An 18027-nucleotide genomic window follows, 5' to 3' on the forward strand; every position below is an offset into this window, starting at 1 on the left:
CTCTAACTAAGGACTTTGGCTTAGCTCTTAGAGACTTAATAATGTCACTAATGATCATGTTACTCAGCTTGATAATATTAAAAATACAAGCCAGTGGATCCTACTGGCTTGAGAACTCACTTTTATTAAAGTGGTTTACATTATGAAAAATTATGCTGTAGAGATATATTAGCCAATGGATAAAGCTGACCTTGGTTTTTAGAAAAAAATGGGGATTACTGAATTTATTTGTTCCTTAATTCTCCTGAGCATTTATTCAATGCTCTTTACCCAGGGGAAGCAGGCAAAAATCATTAGCCTTTATGAAATTAGAAAAATGTAGGGAGTGACATGGTTTGGCCAAGGGCATGAAGGTCATAAAGCCAGTGGGCAGAGCAAGTTAGTGAGTATAACTCTTTATGTTATCCACTAAAATCATGCTTCTGCCTGGCCAACTTTAATGTGGATGGAAAATCTGGAGCCAGTTTAAATGCTTTGTCAATTTAAGGCTGCTTAAATTTTCCCTTCAAAGATTTTTTCAGGATTTGAATTCCCTGCATGAGCTGCACATTAATATCTGTAACTGTAATCTATAACTTAATTGTATTTATTCTGTGGCAAAGTTTTGTAATTGCAACTGCCACTTCTTATCTTCATCAGATAAAGGTTGCATTACTCAGACGTTGGACTGGAATACTGATGGATGGGTTTTGAATGAAAAGAATCTATAGAAAGCAATCTGAGGTTTTTTCTTTGATACTTCTATGACAGGCACAATTTAGCTAAGCAAATGTGTATCTCATGCCTGACCATAAAAGCCTAAAGGTCATTTTAATGCAGGGTCTCATCCATTAGAAGAATATTTTAAAGAATCAATTTTGTCAAACAGAAAAAGTCCTTTTTACCTCATCTGAAGAACACTTTATAGGGACAATTTCAAATATCTTAGACCTCAAGTTTTCACATACCTCATAAGTGGTTTAATTCAATGATGGAAAGATTTTGCTTCAAGTTCTATAATTCAGATGAACAGAAAAAGTTGTATCAGGTGTTGCAGTTAGTGCACAAATTTGAATTCACTGTAGCCTTTAAGAGAAAGATTAAAACCGTTCTTGTGATAACATGAAGGACCTAAAGCCATTGTCCCAGAAGAACTGTAGATTGGGTCCAGACATACTGATGAAAATCCACAATAATGTTCTGCCTCTTTTCTTTCACTGCTCTGCTGCCAGTGTGGAGCAGTCCCAGAACTGTTACCCCAGTCCTGGGGAAACTCTGACAGTGAGTGTATCTGTTTCCTGAATGCTTGCTTTTTTGCCATACATCAGTTTTTTACTCCTTCAGGTTGAAAAAAATCACAAGCAACTCAGGGGCAAAATCTTCACGGTCACTGAGTGCAACGATCCTGTGCTGTCCCACCTCTCAGAGCACAGGCAGAACTCCCTATTTCCTGTTGATTAAGGGATGCTCTGCCTTGTAAATCTCAGGAGTTTACTCCTCTCCCAGTGCTGGATGGTTATCCTTTTCTGCCTGCATCTCCAGCACCCTTGCTGTGGGAAAGGCTCTGCCTTCATTCTACCCACATTTGTTGAGCAAAGACCCAGTGTTTAGCTCTCCAATGCATCCTGGAGCTTATTAGAAAATAGTTTGTTGTAGTAACAGTGGTGTTTAGATGTCTGTCTCTCCTTGTGGTGAATTTCTGGCTCTGAGTTAGTTGGCAATTATTTGATAGAAACAGCACTTAAGATGGAAATTTACAGTAATCTTTAAAAAAAAAGTAACTTGAAAAATGCCAATATTATTTGAGGTAGTTAAATGAGTTGGTACACTCTGTGTTACTAAACTGCAACATTGACACTGCAAGCTGGCCCTTAAGGCATGTGTATAATCAGGCAATTTAGGAATCCCTGGTGCTGGGCCAAGCAATATAATTCAGGACACGTTGCTGAAGTTAAGATTTCTCCCTGGCATCTGTCAGGATGGGTTCTTAACAGCAGTGATACCCAGTAGTCTCAGGAACTGGATGCACATGCATGCAAAGCAGGGGGAAGGATCAATTTGATTTATTGATATTGCCAGTGGATGTTTGAGTTGAAATGAAGCATTGATAAATATGGTAATATCAGTTTTCAGCAAAAAGTACAAAGTACATTTAATATAGAAGAAGATAAAACAGAAAGTAAAGTTTCTTAAATGGGGCATTTTAGAAGAAAATGTATTCTTGGAGATATAGATATACCTATTCCAACATGTATAATATAACAGAATGGCAGGCTGTATTTCACTAGAAGAGTAAAAGAAAAGATAAAAATAATTGAAAATTGAAAATCCGAGGCCTAAATAAAATCTCAGATTAGGAAAGAGTTCCCCAGAAATTCAGTCATGTTCATGATGATATGATAGTTTATGCGTGAAAATAAAATTAATCAATTGATCAGAAGAGTTACTTTCAAGAGAGCATTTGAAAGTTACCTTTACAAATTTCCATTTAATGCTTCCCAGAAATTGGAGAACTATATCAGTGTTTGTTCTCATACTAACTGGGTTTAATAAGGGAAGGAAGAAAGGAAGGGAGAGAGGGAAAGGAAGAAAGAGAAAGGGAGAAAGAGAAAGCAGAGGAAAAACTAATATGGAAACAAGTCTCTCCTTTTTATGAACACAGATACAGCCTGTCAGGTGTGTGGAAGCAGTGCAAGTGTCAGCTTTGACCTGTCTGATAGCACCCATGACTAAAGAGTGTGAGCTGGGAAGTATTTCTTCAGCACCATCAGACTCCTTATGAGGAGTCTCCCTTCGTGACCCTGGGAAAACAGTCTCGTGCTGAAATGAAATGTGTTACTTGTGAAAACATGGATAACTGGGCAATTTTTTCTGATTTGCCAAACATAAACAGAAGTGGTTGCAGTGAGCTATATATCTGTTAGAATGATGTTTAGCATTGCCTTTGTCTCTAGTAAAGGACAACCCTGTCAGGGAAAAGAAAGTGTCTTAGTTGTCAGGGCATTGTGCTCCATTGCTTCCTAGCTGAAAGATGAGCCTTTTGGGGAGAGGATGCTGCCTCAATTAGCTGTGTTATCAAGAGATTGCAACCAACAGACATTTCAAGAGAGGAAAAATGTCTTTTAGACCAATATTGAGCATGAGAGGGGGAAAAATGATGCCTTTTCCTCCTTGTGACTATTACAGCTACATCTTCAGCCAGCAGTTCTAAGGATTCCAACAGCACCATGTTCTAACAGTGCCAGTGCCAAAGTCCAGCATGGTTGGAAGGTCTGTGAGCCCTGTGAACAGTCAGTTGTGACACTGCCTGGTGCCTGTCATTCCTTGGAATATGCTCATGGCCTTTGAAGGCTGATTTGCTATCTCTGCTCAACAACATACCCTTGGCTCGTGAGTAAAGGTTACAGCACTGCGTGGCAGTCACACAGAGCTGCAGTTTCAAAGAAGACATCACCTCATTATTCTAACCTTTTATATGGTGTCTCTTAAACACACAGTCATTAGACTGAGGCTAGTTGGATGCTCTGACAGCTTGGATTTATCGAAAGCAGCCCAAAACTGTTCCTCTTCTCCCCAGTAATATACTCTTCATTAGGATCTGACCACACAGGCTGCTGAGTAAACTGCCTTTTATCTGGCCAGCACACTGACTTAACATTTTGCTTTCTGTCAGTGCACAGCTTTGTGTTTTAATAGTTTTCATATTTCATATTTCAAGGTAGAGATCTTGGGACCTCGCAGAATCTCATTCAAGCACGTTTGCAGTGCAGACAGTAGACTGAGTTTAGGTATTTAATTACAACAAGGAGACATACCTGCATTGATCTCTAACATGGAAGTACCTACTTTTGAAATCCTTGGTGAAATTGCAGGTAGTTTTGCTATCTTTTCAAGAAAAAAAAAATTTAAACAGTGTTATTTCAGAAAATACTTTCATTGTGAAAAGATCAAATTATCAGCCAACAAGCACCAAAATGACCTGTGGTAGAGCTTTACAAAACTGAGTTTTCTAAAAATAAGGATCACTGGCACCAGAAAAAAAAAGGAGTATGAAGAAAGGAAAGGTTTCTTGCTTTGTGTAAGCTATTTCATCAACAAATTTTTTGTTCTGATGGAATGCACATGCTGCACAACAAAACAAAATACACTCCAAAAGAAGTTGTAGCAGGTCCAGGAAGAGCTGTACTTCACAAAGAAATAACTCTTATGAAAAGTGGCCTTTTCTGTGGGTACTTGTTCCATTTATTTTTTCTCTTGACTCGTACAGACATTTCTAGGAGGAGGATTTACCAGCCAAGATAAGCAGTGTGCCATCCTGAATTTAGGCACAGTGTCTTGAGGTTTTATGCTTCAGAGATGAACTGCAGTAAGCTTTTGGTCAGCTCTGTAATTGAAAGCTGTACTTATTTTGCTATTGGTTATTTTGCTGTTGTGGGGCTTTTTTTTCTTGTGCAGGGAGGACTTAAAAGAAGAACAGTGTTGTTTATGTGGGGATTTAATCTACATTTGCCTGCACATCACTAAGATTTAGGCATTCCTTTTTCAAATTTTAAGTGTTTGATGAGTACTGAAACCCAATCACTTCAGGGGAATGTATGACTGAAAAGGCAACTGGATGCTCCTGAAGTTACACAAGCTGGAGTGGGAAGTGCAGGACACTGGGCCAGCTTTTTAAAACATTCTTGTGGCTGAAGAGGGAAAAAGGCTCCCCTAAAAAAAATCCACATGATGTTCAAGCAAAGTAGGTACTTGTTACCTGTTAATTGTAACTAACAGTAAAGCACCTGGTAAGGTTTTTGACTGACCTTAAGCAGTTTGAGTGTCTACCTGTTCCTTTGGTCCCCAAAATACAATCAAAAATAGATGCCACCGTGCTGGGAGTTGGAAACAGAAATGGAATCCTGTGTAATGTGATACTTTAAATGTTTACAAGGTAGAATTGCTGTGTGAGAAGAATACTCTAGAAAGCATTGTGCACATGTTGAAAAAACCATTATCTGAAATAATTCTGCATCTGTGTTTGGGACACATTTGCCTCGTGTTCAATTGCACAAAAGATGACAAGGAAAGTTTCTAACGGAAATTTGAGGGTTCTTTGGTCCATAAGGAGGTGGAAGCAGACTGCTCACAGACTATTTTGCTATGGAACTCTAATGTTCTACTTATTTTCTGTTTTGCTTGCTAGGGAATGAGTCATCTGTTTCTGCATCATTGAGGACAGCGTGAAATCTAGTTTGCAGTTCTTGTTTGTCTGGCTCCTACGTCAGCCCCCGTGTCTGAGATTGGTTGAAGTTGGGATGATGTGTTACTGCTGCAGAGTGTTGTGAAAGTCTGTTCTGTGCTTTTGGCTGGCTTTTAGGTATAATACATCTAAAACTCTCAAGTAATTCTTTCAGAGCTCTCAGCAGCTGAGACAGTATCTGTGTTTATAGGTGCAATAATGGGACATATGTGTTGGAATCAAGGACAGTGATGGCTGGCTTTCCAGCTAGTGCTATTTTAGACCATATGTTGCCCTTAAGGATTGTCCTGAGTAATTAAGTGTCTCTGATGAACACTGTCAGCAGTGATACAATGGAAAGGACTGACTGCATTACAGGGAACTACATTGTGGAACCTAAAAATGAGTGTTTGGAGGAACTGCTTGGTGCTGTGTTTGAGTAAGTTCTTTGCTGTGTTGCTGTTACACATAAAATGGCACTTTTCTCTCCTTTTTCTCTACAAAAATAAACTTGGAAATGTCAGCATCAAGAATGGCAGCCTGTTTCTTGACAGGATGAGTGAAAGATCACACAGTCATTTCACAGAAGCACTGCTGAATTGTGTTAACTTCTTCTGTGTGCCCTTAACATGCCCAGCTGGAGAGAAGTGTTGGAAATTGTAATGGTTATGGATAATAAGTGTCAGTGTTTTAGTAAGAAAATATAAACTGAGTCATGCTGATTTAGAATTAGAGGAGGAGGTGAGTCTTATTGCACTTGATTGAATGTTAAATTTCTGTAGTTCTCCCCATATGCTTTGGTTCTAAACCCCACCAAACTATAATGGTGACTGCATTGCATTATAAACAACTCCTTTTTGCAGTAAGTCCACTGGCTCACACTAGAGAAAGATTTGGTGGGAACATCAGGACAGAGAGGAACTTTTCAGTTTAAGGGTAACTTCAAATTTCAGTACCATTTTGCATAAGCTCTTTCTTCATCTTTTCTTGTGTTTCAGTTCTGCACTTCTGTACTGTTGCTTTGTGTAGCTGAAAGGAGAGGGGAAAGAAAAGCCAGTCAAAGAGTTAGAGGAAAACTTTGGAAGTGAGGCTACAATACTGATCAAAGCTTTTTAAGGAGTGCACATCTTTGCAGTGCACTGCTGAGGGTAATGCTCTCTGTCTTTGCATGTGCCCAAACAGGTTCTAAATGTTTGCTGCTCTGTAATGCCTATGGACCCATAAATAACTGCCTCTGCTCCAATCTTTAACTATCAAATAGCTGAACATTTAAATAAAATGCTTTAAATCTGAAATGCTCTTGCTACAATATTGGCCTTTTAATTTGCTCAGCGTTAGAACAGTGGTGTTAACGAGACAAATGGTCTCTTGTTATGTAAATAAGTGTAGAGTCAATAACCACAGACCATTTCTTATCCTTCTTTCCTCCACTCCTTTAATGAGAATGTTGCCATTGAAAAAGGGAATTTTATTTTGCCTCCATGGTGTGGAAACTTGTCAGGTGATCCTGTTGAAGGGTTCGGTGAAGAACTGAAATGCCAGTCTGTGTAGGTGTTCAGTGTGGATATTTATATTTAGCTATTAATATAGAGAAAGTGCTGGGCCTGGTAATAAAACACACGGTACTGATGGGACTCTGCTTTTGTGGGCACTTCTGCTAGACAGGAGTAAATTATTTAAATGAATATTTGCTTTGAGGTTAAAAAACCCTGAAAATAGCAATAGCTGTACCACACAGAGAGTATTCCAAGACAAATGTGCTACTAACAGAGGATGAAAGGATGAATAGCTGTGACTCTGTTATGTGATTACAGATGAGGCTGTCCAAAAAAATAATATAATACAATATGATACATACTAAGAAATGTTATTAATGTTGTAATGGAGAACCGTTGCTTTTTACTGTCAGCTTGAGTTTCATACAGCAGAGTCAACCAAATGATTGATGGAAGTGGATGTGTCTGGTGGAGCACATCATTCATGGTATGCCAGCAGACCATCAATCACCCTCTGCTGCTCAGTCCCATGGGAGACTTCAGGAATCTAATGCACCTTCTCCTTTTAAGGTATTTGCCATTCAGCTCCCTCACGCTTCTTTGACAAGAAAACACTTACACAGATCACACTAAGCACCTCTTTCCCATCTTTCAAAGCTGGACTGTTGCATAAATGAAGGCTGCAAGCCCAATTCTTATTTCAAGTTTGGTTTCCATGGCTTAGGTTGTAAGAGTTGCTCTTAGTCCACGTGTTTCCATGGAGTATTTCACTGGTGTGGGCTGAAATGAGAACACTGATATTCTGATGTTTTAAACAAAAGCTTCTAGGAAAGAAAACAGTCAAGTTTATACACTAGAAGGGGTAAAGAAAATCTAAGTGGCAGGGACAAGACAGAGAATGGCTCTCTGGTATCTCTTGCATTACAAGAATTAGGAGAAAGTACATTATAATAGCAAGTAGCAGATTCAAGCAAACAAAAAGAGGTGTTTTCTCAACAAGGGACAGAGGCTGTTTTGTTTACATTGATCCCACAAGTCACTGGAGAGTTTCACGAAAAAAAATATAGTGATCAAATCAATCCAAAGAGAAAATATTCTACATTCAGCTACAGCTCAGTAGAGTCTGGGAGAACACTGTAGTATAACGTTAGTCATATTTTATGGAAATCACAAAGGGTGGTGTTCTGCACATGACACTGCAGAATAAATCTGCTGATGAAATGCTCTGGCAACATTAAAGGCATTTCAAAAGATTAATTAATACCATTAATTCAATAACACTAATAACTGACATTAAAATACCTCTTTAGGTAATGGAATCTGGCTTAATTTGTGTTCTCCTGCTGGCAAAATATTTTGTTATCTATTAAAAAATCCTGGATTTTTAGAATACAGAAACGAAACATTTACAGTCCATAGACACACATGTATTTTGTAGAGATTAGATTAGATTAGATTAGATTTGCACTCATATCAAATATCTAGTCTTCAAGTAGTGAGTTAAAGGCTTTATACTTATTTGCCCCACTAAAACTAATATGTATATTTTGAATTCTTCACATAAAACAGAAATCAAACTGGTTTCCAAATGAAAATATAATCTGTACAGATTATTCTATCAAACATGATCAATTTATTAAAAATATTAGTGCTACTAATTTTTCTTCTTCCTTTCTCACCCTTCCCTCTCCTCCTACTCTTATAAGACCATCCTGTTTTCTTTAAATGCCACTACAAAAAGTTTCAATTGGTTGGGGCTCTGAGCAACCTGGTCTGGTGGAAGGTGTCTCTGCCCATGGCAGGAGGGTTGGAACTGGATGGTCTTTAGGGTCCCTTCCAACCCCAACCATTCAATGATTCTGTGATAATTCTGTCCCTGACCCTTTGCATTTGCATGTATATCATGTTTTCAAATCCTACTGAAATTTCTTTCATGTTCTGCTCTGTGAAAGCCTTGTTTCCTAATCATCGTGTGTTCTAAGCACACAACCTGAATTAATCCTTTATTTAATTCTCTGCACCTCCAGTGAAGATAAGCAGGCTGCTCATGGCTCTACATGTTGCTGCTTCTGTTTTCACAGGAAGTTTGGCCATCCCAAACTTTCAGGCTCCCAATTTTGCTCTCTTGCCCCATGACTGCTAAAAACATGGTTCTGTCTCTCTACTTCTTCTGTAAGGCTGCAATTTCATACCCACAACATGCCTTCATGTGCCATAGGGACAGAAGGTATGTATTCCTTCTGGGTGTCCTTCACTGAAAAGCCACAGAACCATAAAATGTAGCAGTGAGTTCCCCAGTCATCCTCAGAAGATCATACCTACTTAGAAAATGCACACAAATCCCCAGCTGGGGGAACTGAAGCAGAACAATCAGCCTTATGGAACACATTGGCCTTTATTCTTCAGCTTTTCTCACCTAGAGGTTTGTGGATCAAGAATAAAACCAATGCTGAATTTAACTTTTAGAAATGGTGCAATGCACCCTTTGGCCTTTCCATTCACACTGCTGCTGTGGGCACTGGTCTTTCCCTACAAAATAAAAAAAATTCCATTATCTGGAAGGAATGCAGTTCTGCAGAAATACAGAGTTGGTATTGGCAAACCACAGCTGAAATTCTGTGCAAGATCAAGAAAATTGATATGAAGTTTGATTCCTGAGTAGTAAGCAAATCTGGATATGAATTCACTGTGAAGGTCTTGGCTACTAAGTAGTTATGAAAATAGTCAGGGAGGCTGATGTTTGTCAGGTGACTGTTGAATGTTATACATTCAGCGAGCATTTATTTGATGGAGAAAGTTTTAAACTGTATTTTTATGGTACATTTTCAATTGTTCAAGGTTTGTGGCAGCAGCATGGTTCATTTTACACACATCAGTTGGAAAGCATCGTGGTGGAAGCAATGAATGAACATAATTTCCTTTTCCAAGGGAAAGGATTGCTGCAGGAGAGATAGGAGGTTACAATTATCATGACAAGCAATTGAGCTGATTTGAAGCCAATGTATTAAAAGTTAAATATTTCTGAAGTTTCTGTAGTTTACATCCATGAGCTGTGGCAGTACTTTGTGAGCTTGCCTTTTCTCCATAATTAGCAGCAGGTTACATTGCTCCTGGTTGAAAAGCCATTAGTTATTAGTACAGTGCTAAATTTGCCCTTGTACCAAATGACCCAAAGGGGAAAAGCTGTCTGTTTGATTACAATAATAATAGCTTTTAACAATTGGATTTACTTAGCTAGATGTTAATTGATCCACTTACAACCTTCTGCAAAAAGAGTTTGTGAATGTTACACAAGACTGCAGAGAGCTGCAGGCAAAAATTAGAAGACAGCTGGTGAATTAAGGGTTATGAACTGCCAAGTTCTATTGAAGGAAAACTACAGTTCAAAAACGGTCTCAGTCAGTGCTGAACATTAAAAGAACTATGCAAAGTTTAACTTTGGATAGTGGTGTCACTATCCAAAAATCACTTTATTACATAGTTACTTATTTTCCATTATTTTTCATTATTTTCCATTGTTCTCTTGCTTTCCTTGAGGCTGAAGAGTGGAGAGGTACCTGGAGGGTGTCCATGATTATGAAATCCATAATTAGGAGCTTGAAGGAAAGAAGTTTCTGTGTCCAATAATCTTTCAAGAAAAACAAATGACCAATGCACTGAAATTTGGCAACTGGGAAATCCCCAACCTTGCATAGGATGATAAGTAGCACTTTAAGTAGACAACTACTTGCAATTTCACTTAAGCAGAGAAGTATTTTAGCCTGAGATCCACAGGTTTCTGATCCTTTCCCCTCTCCCAGTACCTTTCCATCTTATTTAATTGTAACCTGTTCCACTCCAAGTACAAGAAAACTCGAACACCATTATTTGCTGGTCTATGTGTTGGTCAGGAGGGGTATCCATTGAGCTATGGAAACACAGCTACATGGCTAACATAATCTTCCATGTGAGAAAAACAGCTTCTGCATGTTTCTGGTTGACTAAGCCAAGCATAATTCCCTGAGACTTCCTCAGTATGAGGAAGAGTATTGCCAAGAAAAAAAAATGACAGGGGAAAAAAGTAAACAATTCTCTGGAATTTTAAGTAGTATGAGCACACCTGTTGCAATAGTAACACAAGAATTTACATGGAGAGGGAGTATTTTTCACCTGTTTATCACATTGGGATGCTTAAATCTTCATGAATAATATCTTCTGTGTACTTTCTGAAGTAAAACAACCCCCAAAACTTTAGAAAATTGAATTAGATGTCCATTACAGCACATCTGGTGCTAAACTCACTGTAAATGTAGTACTACTGAAATACCATAGTTTAGAAAGTTTATCATCCCTGCTGTGCTGACCTGAGTTTACAATGACTGTTTCTGAACCTCCTTTCCTTCATGTTGGATCAGGCTCCTAAACAGGTTTAATACCAGTGCATAATTTAAAGCAGACCCTGATTAGTAGAGAATGGCAGCATTTGTTCCCATTTACATTTCTAAAGTCTCTGTCAGCATTGGGTTCCCAAGGAAGGCAAAAGCCATGCTGTGCACAGGAGCTGCAGAAGAGTAGGGAAAGGTAGAACATCTTAGAACACTTTAGAAAACACCTCAAACTCTGCCCCAGCAACTTCCCCACTGATTGAGTCCTGGAAAATGGCTGGTAGCAGTTGTTCTAGGAGACACTTGGAATTCTGTTACATACTGAAGGTCTGATCCAACTAGACCCCCTGTATCCTTGTTTCTTTTTGAACTTGTTGTGAAGTGGTGGTGCTAATTGTATATCCAGCGTGTTGATGGACTGAAAATACAACAGTGTGCTTTGAAGATTATTACTCCAACTAATGTTTGAACCAGCACTGGAAACTGCTCAGCCAATGCTTTGCTACATGCTCAGTCTCCACTGAGGACTGTGATGGGTCATAAAAAACTCTGCAAATTCTATGGTACAAAGCAATGCCAGTCACATCTGCAGTGTGGTGTGAGTACAGTTATATACAGCTTCTAGCAGTGATCCTACTCTTAGTTTCTCAAGAATAAGAAAACAAAATGCAAGGGCAGATATTTGCTGAAGTGTACAGGAAAGAATTGCCCCTTAGCCATGCTTCTGTGTTTTGGCAGGCTATTGATCTATAACTTTACTCATTTTGAGAAATCAGATTTTTATTTTTAGTGGAACACTTCCAGTGCTGTATTGCTGCATTGGAGCTAATGGTCAAATCCTCACTGGCCTCACTGAATTCCTGATTTAAGTGTAAGCTCATCCTACAGCTCTCAGTTTTTTCCCTACAACTACACTTCAGCTTTTGACAACAAGACTACGTGGAGGCCCCTTGCTAAGGCTATGAAAGGGTGATATCTATTGAGAGTCAAAAATTAGCTTACAAGGTCTTAAACTCCATCCTCTTGTTTTGCACCAGAAAGTCCTGTTTTGGTGTAGCCAAGAATTATGATATGCACACATTTATAGCATTTAGTATCTTTATTGGCATTTCTAAAAATACTTTTATTTGCAGTCATTTTTTCAAAATTATTTCTTAAAAATATTTCATTCTAATTATACATTTCTAATGTGATCTTCATTTCTGTGTTTGCTCTTGTCACTGACAATGTTCAGTGCTAGCACTTGGAGATTTGGTGGTAAGTCTGTAAATTCTACTGTTCTTCACTTCTGTATCAGCAGTAGGCTCACTGTACCTTCTTAAAGACCTGCTTACACATTACTCCACATGCTCTTATTTCCTAAGAAGAGAAAATAATTAAAAATACAACTTTTACTTAGAACACATGGATTATAGATTCATGTGTATGTCCACCTTAATTTGAATCCACAATTGTCTATTAAATTAGTTTGGGAGGCTTGTACATATTTTTGCCTATTTTTCATCCTAAAAGAAACAATTTGGTTTGGGGTTTTTTTCTGGTAAAAGATGGAGTAAGAGAAGTTATTTTGGGACCTCTGATCTTAAAGGGCCAAATATTCTCTATTCTGCATTATTCTCTATTTGTAGTTTATGCAACTGCTTAGATCTTTGCAATGGGCATTTCTGGTTTGGACACCTAAAGAAGTGGAGGTGGATTTGACTGACCAGTTCTGAATGTACCCAAGCAAACACAGGCTGAAGGCCCACACAGAGATCATGGGACAAAAGCACAGGTGTGCAGGAGTTGATAAAGCAGCACAGCAGCCAGTCTGGACTGAACCTGAGCACACTGGATGCCTAATGCTCTCTGCTGTTCCTTTGTGTTCCATAAGAGCTTTCCAAAAATGCCCACTTGCCAGGCACTGGATCCCTGTGAACTGGGCATAAGCAGGTGCAACAATGATCACATCCTGGCCTCTGATTTGTGAGGCTGCTGCTGTTCACCTGCTTACCCTGCTCTATTACTGAGACTACTTAACTCTGACCTGAGAAGTGCCCACAGGTGTGTCCCTGTGGGATGTGTGCACATGGCATGTGTGCACATGGGATGTGGGCATGGCTCAGATGCTTTAGGTGGAAGAAAAATAGCACAGAAGCTCTTAAGGGACACAAAGACCAAGGTTACATATGACCCAGCAGAAGGGATGGTTGTACTTTCTAGACGAGACTTTTAATAAAGTTGGAACACTTTGAGGAAGTTATGCACATTTCTTATGGGGGACTTACTTTGATAAAATGACATCAAACCCCTTACATTAAGTCAATAACCTCACTGACATATGTTGCTGGACCCCAAGAAGAGAAAGTGCTTCGTAATGAACCGGTGCACCAAGCAGCCCAATACACTGATTTTACTTGGGACCTGTTTTGTTCACTGCTCTATGGGTAACCCAGAAGAAGGAGTGTGCAAAAAGGGCTAAGAGATCTGCTGACAGTGACAAAAACCTATAGAGCAGAAGCAATCAATACAATAGAAAAGGGCAATAAAACTCAAAAGGAAATGGAGAACGGCCAAATAAGTCACTCACATAAAATAAAATCTAAAGAGGAAAAAGAACTACAAAGTGCAGACCATGGAATGAAATGAAGGAAATAGGAAACAATAAACTACTAAAGGATGTGGTATCACTCTCTACAGAACTGTGGAAGAATTAACACTTGGCTCATTGTGTAAAGTTCAATAGGATCATAAAGCTATCGAAGTATCAATTTTTTAGAGGTAACTGCTCATTCTATCAAAGCACTCTCAAAAGTACAAGCCCTGGTTACCTTAGCTGGTCAAAAATAAGGTACGAAATGGGACTCTTTACTGTGTTTTTAACAGGGATTCAGAGAAGTAAAGAGGATGTCTTTTGAAGTTCATGAAATATAAAAAGTGATAAAATTGAAATACTGGGGAGTGGACTCTAAAATATTTTTTGCATGAAGTAATTTTATACTGAGTTCTGAGACAGGTTGTGATAAATTGTACAAGTGCTGATGAGTACAACGATGCCTGCATGAGCTGGCAGGTGTGACACAGAACCCTGTACAGCCTTCTGGAAAGAGCCCCAGGTCAGTCAGATTACCCTGGGGTACCCAGAGTGGCACTGCAGACATATATTTGAGAAACTGGATTGCACTTTCCGACTTCTAAACTCAACCTCTTGACAGGGACAAGTATAGAAAGTGGTCTGGGCTGGAGGTCCATGGGCAGGTTGTGTGGATAGCAGCACTCAGGACTAAAGAAATCCATGGTGGGGACAGGGAATGGGAAGAGATAATGACTGCAGAGCTGGTGAGGGACAGAAACCAGGATGCCAACACAGAGAAATGCAAAAGCAACTAGTGCTCTTGTTTCACATATGTCATATATCTTTCAGATGAGTGCATAGATGTGCATGGTTGAGTGCAGCAAGGTGTAAACTCAGCTTCTAGGCCAGACATTGTAATGGGTCACTGCAACCTGTTTGCCAGCAGAGAATCTGAAAGGGCTGATGCTCAGTGGCATGGCAGCAGCTGTTGGGAAGCTGGGAGGCCGTGTGGAAATACTGTAATGTGCTGAATAGCACTGGTAATGTATGGACAGGCAATCCTGGACTCTCCTTATTGCTTGGTCCCCTACTTTGTGTGAGGCCAGGGCCTCAGCTCTAAGGTGATCACTGAGCAACTTTCTCCCTACCTGCATTGGATCAAGTACCTAGTCCAGTGGGTAAGATGTCATATATATTCCTTTCCTGAACTGGTTTCTGAGACTTCCTGAAAATAGTGTTTAGGAGAGGTTTGCGGTACTTTTGCAAAGATTTCATAGCTCTGCTGCTGATTTGAATATTTAGAGACCATCCATTTAGGCTGCTGAATACTAATAGTCCTGAACAGAAATGGAGGCTGGATTTTACTATCTCAGCAGGAAGACTGCCTTTTACCCACACTGATGAGAGAGTGAGGCTGCTATAAAGCCTTATAGGATAAAAGAACAGGCATCTTCTTTCAGGTCCTGTTAATTCAGGAAGACAAAAATGATGATCTGAAAAACATACATTTCAAAAACTTAATTGCTGTTTTAGTTCTGCAGGCTATAATGCAGTGTGACCTGTAATTATTTTAAAAGAACAATGATGTATTTTCCCTTTAGTGTTGGGTGTGCAATTTTACCAGCTCCCGTACTGAGTATTTCAGAAACTGTGAGAGGGACATTCTGTTAAATGTCTTCCTCAGTGTGAACATTTCAGCCTGGCATGTCTGGACAGACAGTTAAAACAGACAGAGCAGTGCTCTGAAACCACCAGTCTTTGTAAGGGACACAAAAGTGTAATGGCTCTAAAAGACATTGTTGCTTTAGAAACAAGTCAAATGCTGCACTGATACATAATTATGTCCAAGTGGCCCAAACAACAGCACATCCCCTGCTGTGTTACATCCAACCATTTTAACAGAGTGGCATTTAAAACCTCTTACATGATCTTACCAGGTGCATTTTATCTCCTTCAATCCACTGGGTCCAACCACGACCTTCTTTTTCTCCATTCTGTACACAGAGAAGTTTATCTCCATCCCAAGATACAGTGGTCTAACAAAATAGACATGTTCAGTGTTACCACAGTATTCTCTGATTTTATGATTAGTTTCTACGAAGCAAAACTTATCTCTAATGTAATTAATGATTAATGTATCTTGTAAGAATTGCAAAGTGTTATAATACTTAGGGTAACTACAAAAGAAATGAGCCCGAACAGAAAGATGCTGCCCAACTGCCTGCTAAAAACTGGAAGGATGAGATAAAGTTGTTTAAATGCAAGAAAAAATACCATCAAAATCACTGATGATGAGAGCACACTGCTCCCTCCCTACTGACAAACACAGCAGGAGAAGGGCTCTGAAGCCTAACATTGTGTTTAAAAAAGGAGCTGAAAACTTGAGATTCACTTTGGTTCTTCCACCCTAAGAATGATTCCCCAGCTGCACCACCTGAACAAAATTCCCACCTCCTAGCATTACAAGGCTTTTGAATACTGAGCTGGTTTTTCCTCATGTCTTAATCTGCCTTCCTTCACTGAGCAGAGTGGTTTGGAAGTATCAGCACACTGGTGACTCTCCCAGCATCCTGCCTTTTAACTGAGGCTGGGGAACTACTTGAGCCAGGACTGGCAAATGAGAGTGAGAGTCAGGTGTTACAGTATTCAACACAGCACTTTTGTGAATATTGGTGCTGTCCTGAGTAGTTCAGTAAAACTTGATTCATAAAACTATTTAAATGCACGATGGTGCATCCTCCAGCTTGTTACTCTGGTTAGTGTTGCTTGACAATTTGCCTTTCACATCTCCCTAAGATAAAGAGGAGCAATACTCTGTAAAATATTTAAAGAGGGAAGAGCAGTGACAATTTGTGTTCCATGAGGATAATTTAACATCAATATTAGCACATGGCTTTTAAATCAGCTTGTTTGTGGTGGCTCTGAGGGCTAAATATGAAATTACTGTCTATCTTGTAAAAGCCTTCAGCCACTGCCTGCACGAGTAGCCAAATGGGGAGAGATGATGAATTCTGATCTGTCATTAAGGGAAACTTCTTGCATCCATCCTGTGTAGTTTCTAAGAGAAGTCAGCCTCCATTTTCCATTCTGGGAATTAATGCCAGTTCAACACTCAGGAACTATGTGGTCCTATTTATTTAATTTGTGCATGTCACAAACAATTAATTCTTAAATGATATCCGTGATAGCCACTATCTCTGCATGAGTACAGCCAGCAGGCTCCTACTGTGGGAAGCTTTAGACTAAACAAGCATGGAAAATGAATCAGTAGAAGGAGTGCCAGTATAGATAATCACAGGCAAGGCATTGGTATTGATCACACATAGTCTCTTTGCACCACAGGGGGTCTCTGAAAGACAAACTCACGTGTCCCTGCTAAAAATCTCTTCAGTTTGGAAGATGCATTTGCAAATTCTGTTTGCTTTTGGAAAATGATGTATTTAAACAAGTAGTAGATAACATTTTCGTGCGCAGCATGGCCCAGCCCCGGTCCTGGCATATTACAAACAGCACCCCGCAATCCTTAGGATTCTCCCTCAAGAAGAACAAGGACTGGTTTGATGAAAACAATCAAGAGATCCAGGAATTGTTGAGGAAGAAGAGAACTACCCACCAAGCACACCTTGCACTGCCATCCTGTCATGTGAGAAAAGCAGCCTTTTGTCTTGCATGCAGCAAGATCGGTGTTTGCAGAGCCAGAGTGCTGTCCACTCTTGTTTACAGAGCCATAGTGCTGTCTACTCTTTTATATGGATCCCAATCATGGGTCATCTACTGCCACCACCTGCGACTCTTAGAATGCTTCCATCAAAGCTGTCTCAGTACAATCCTAAACACCCACTGGTCAGATTATGTGACCAATACATCTGTTCTAGAACAAGCAGCAGTCACAAGCATTGAGGCCATGTTGCTGAGAACACAGCTGCGCTGGGCAGGGCACGTCTCCAGGATGAAGGACCAACCACCCCCTCCCTAAGATCCTGCTTTATGGTGAACTTGCCACCGGCTGCTGCAAGAGAGGAGCCCCAAAGAGGAGATACAAGGACTCCCTGAAACAACATCTCAGCCTTGGCCATATTGATCACCATAACTGGTCTACTCTGGCCTCCAATAGGGAGGTCTGCAGATACACCATCTATAACGCTGCTGATGCCTTTGAGAAGGCACGCAGGATCCCTTGAGGAGAAGAGACAATGCAGAAAGAATCGTGCCTTGCAGAATTTACCACCTAAGGAGTCTTTCTGCTGTGCCTTTTGCAACCAGACATGCCTGTCTCGTATTGGCCTTTTTAGCCACCAGCGTGTTTGTAACAATGGTGGGTAGAGCCCTTCCCAAATCTTCGTTCGCGAAGCCTGGCCATGATGATGAGATAACACTTTAATGAAACTATATCCTCTTAATGTAAAAAATGCT

The 18027-nt window shown here is 39.8% G+C and overlaps 1 protein-coding gene across 2 annotated transcripts in view; it reads right to left on the minus strand.

Moving 5' to 3' along the window:
• Window positions 1-12140: 12140 nt before the first annotated feature.
• The window catches only part of LOC103753858 (retinol-binding protein 1), a 41252-nt gene continuing 35365 nt past the window's right edge, over window positions 12141-18027 (minus strand). The window contains exons 3-4 of one of the 2 annotated variants that reach the window (XM_008919610.3): window positions 15549-15650; window positions 12141-12419 (exon numbers count right to left, since the gene is read on the minus strand). In XM_008919610.3, the coding sequence (XP_008917858.1) occupies window positions 12366-12419; window positions 15549-15650 (156 nt within the window). In that variant the 3' untranslated portion in view covers window positions 12141-12365. The remainder of the gene's footprint in view (window positions 12420-15548; window positions 15651-18027) is intronic. The other variant, XM_018080054.2, reaches the window with a different exon arrangement.

Source organism: Manacus vitellinus, unplaced genomic scaffold (assembly GCF_001715985.3).
Source record: "Manacus vitellinus isolate BGI_N305 unplaced genomic scaffold, ASM171598v3 scaffold_49_pilon, whole genome shotgun sequence".
Classification (NCBI taxonomy): Eukaryota; Metazoa; Chordata; class Aves; order Passeriformes; family Pipridae; genus Manacus; species Manacus vitellinus.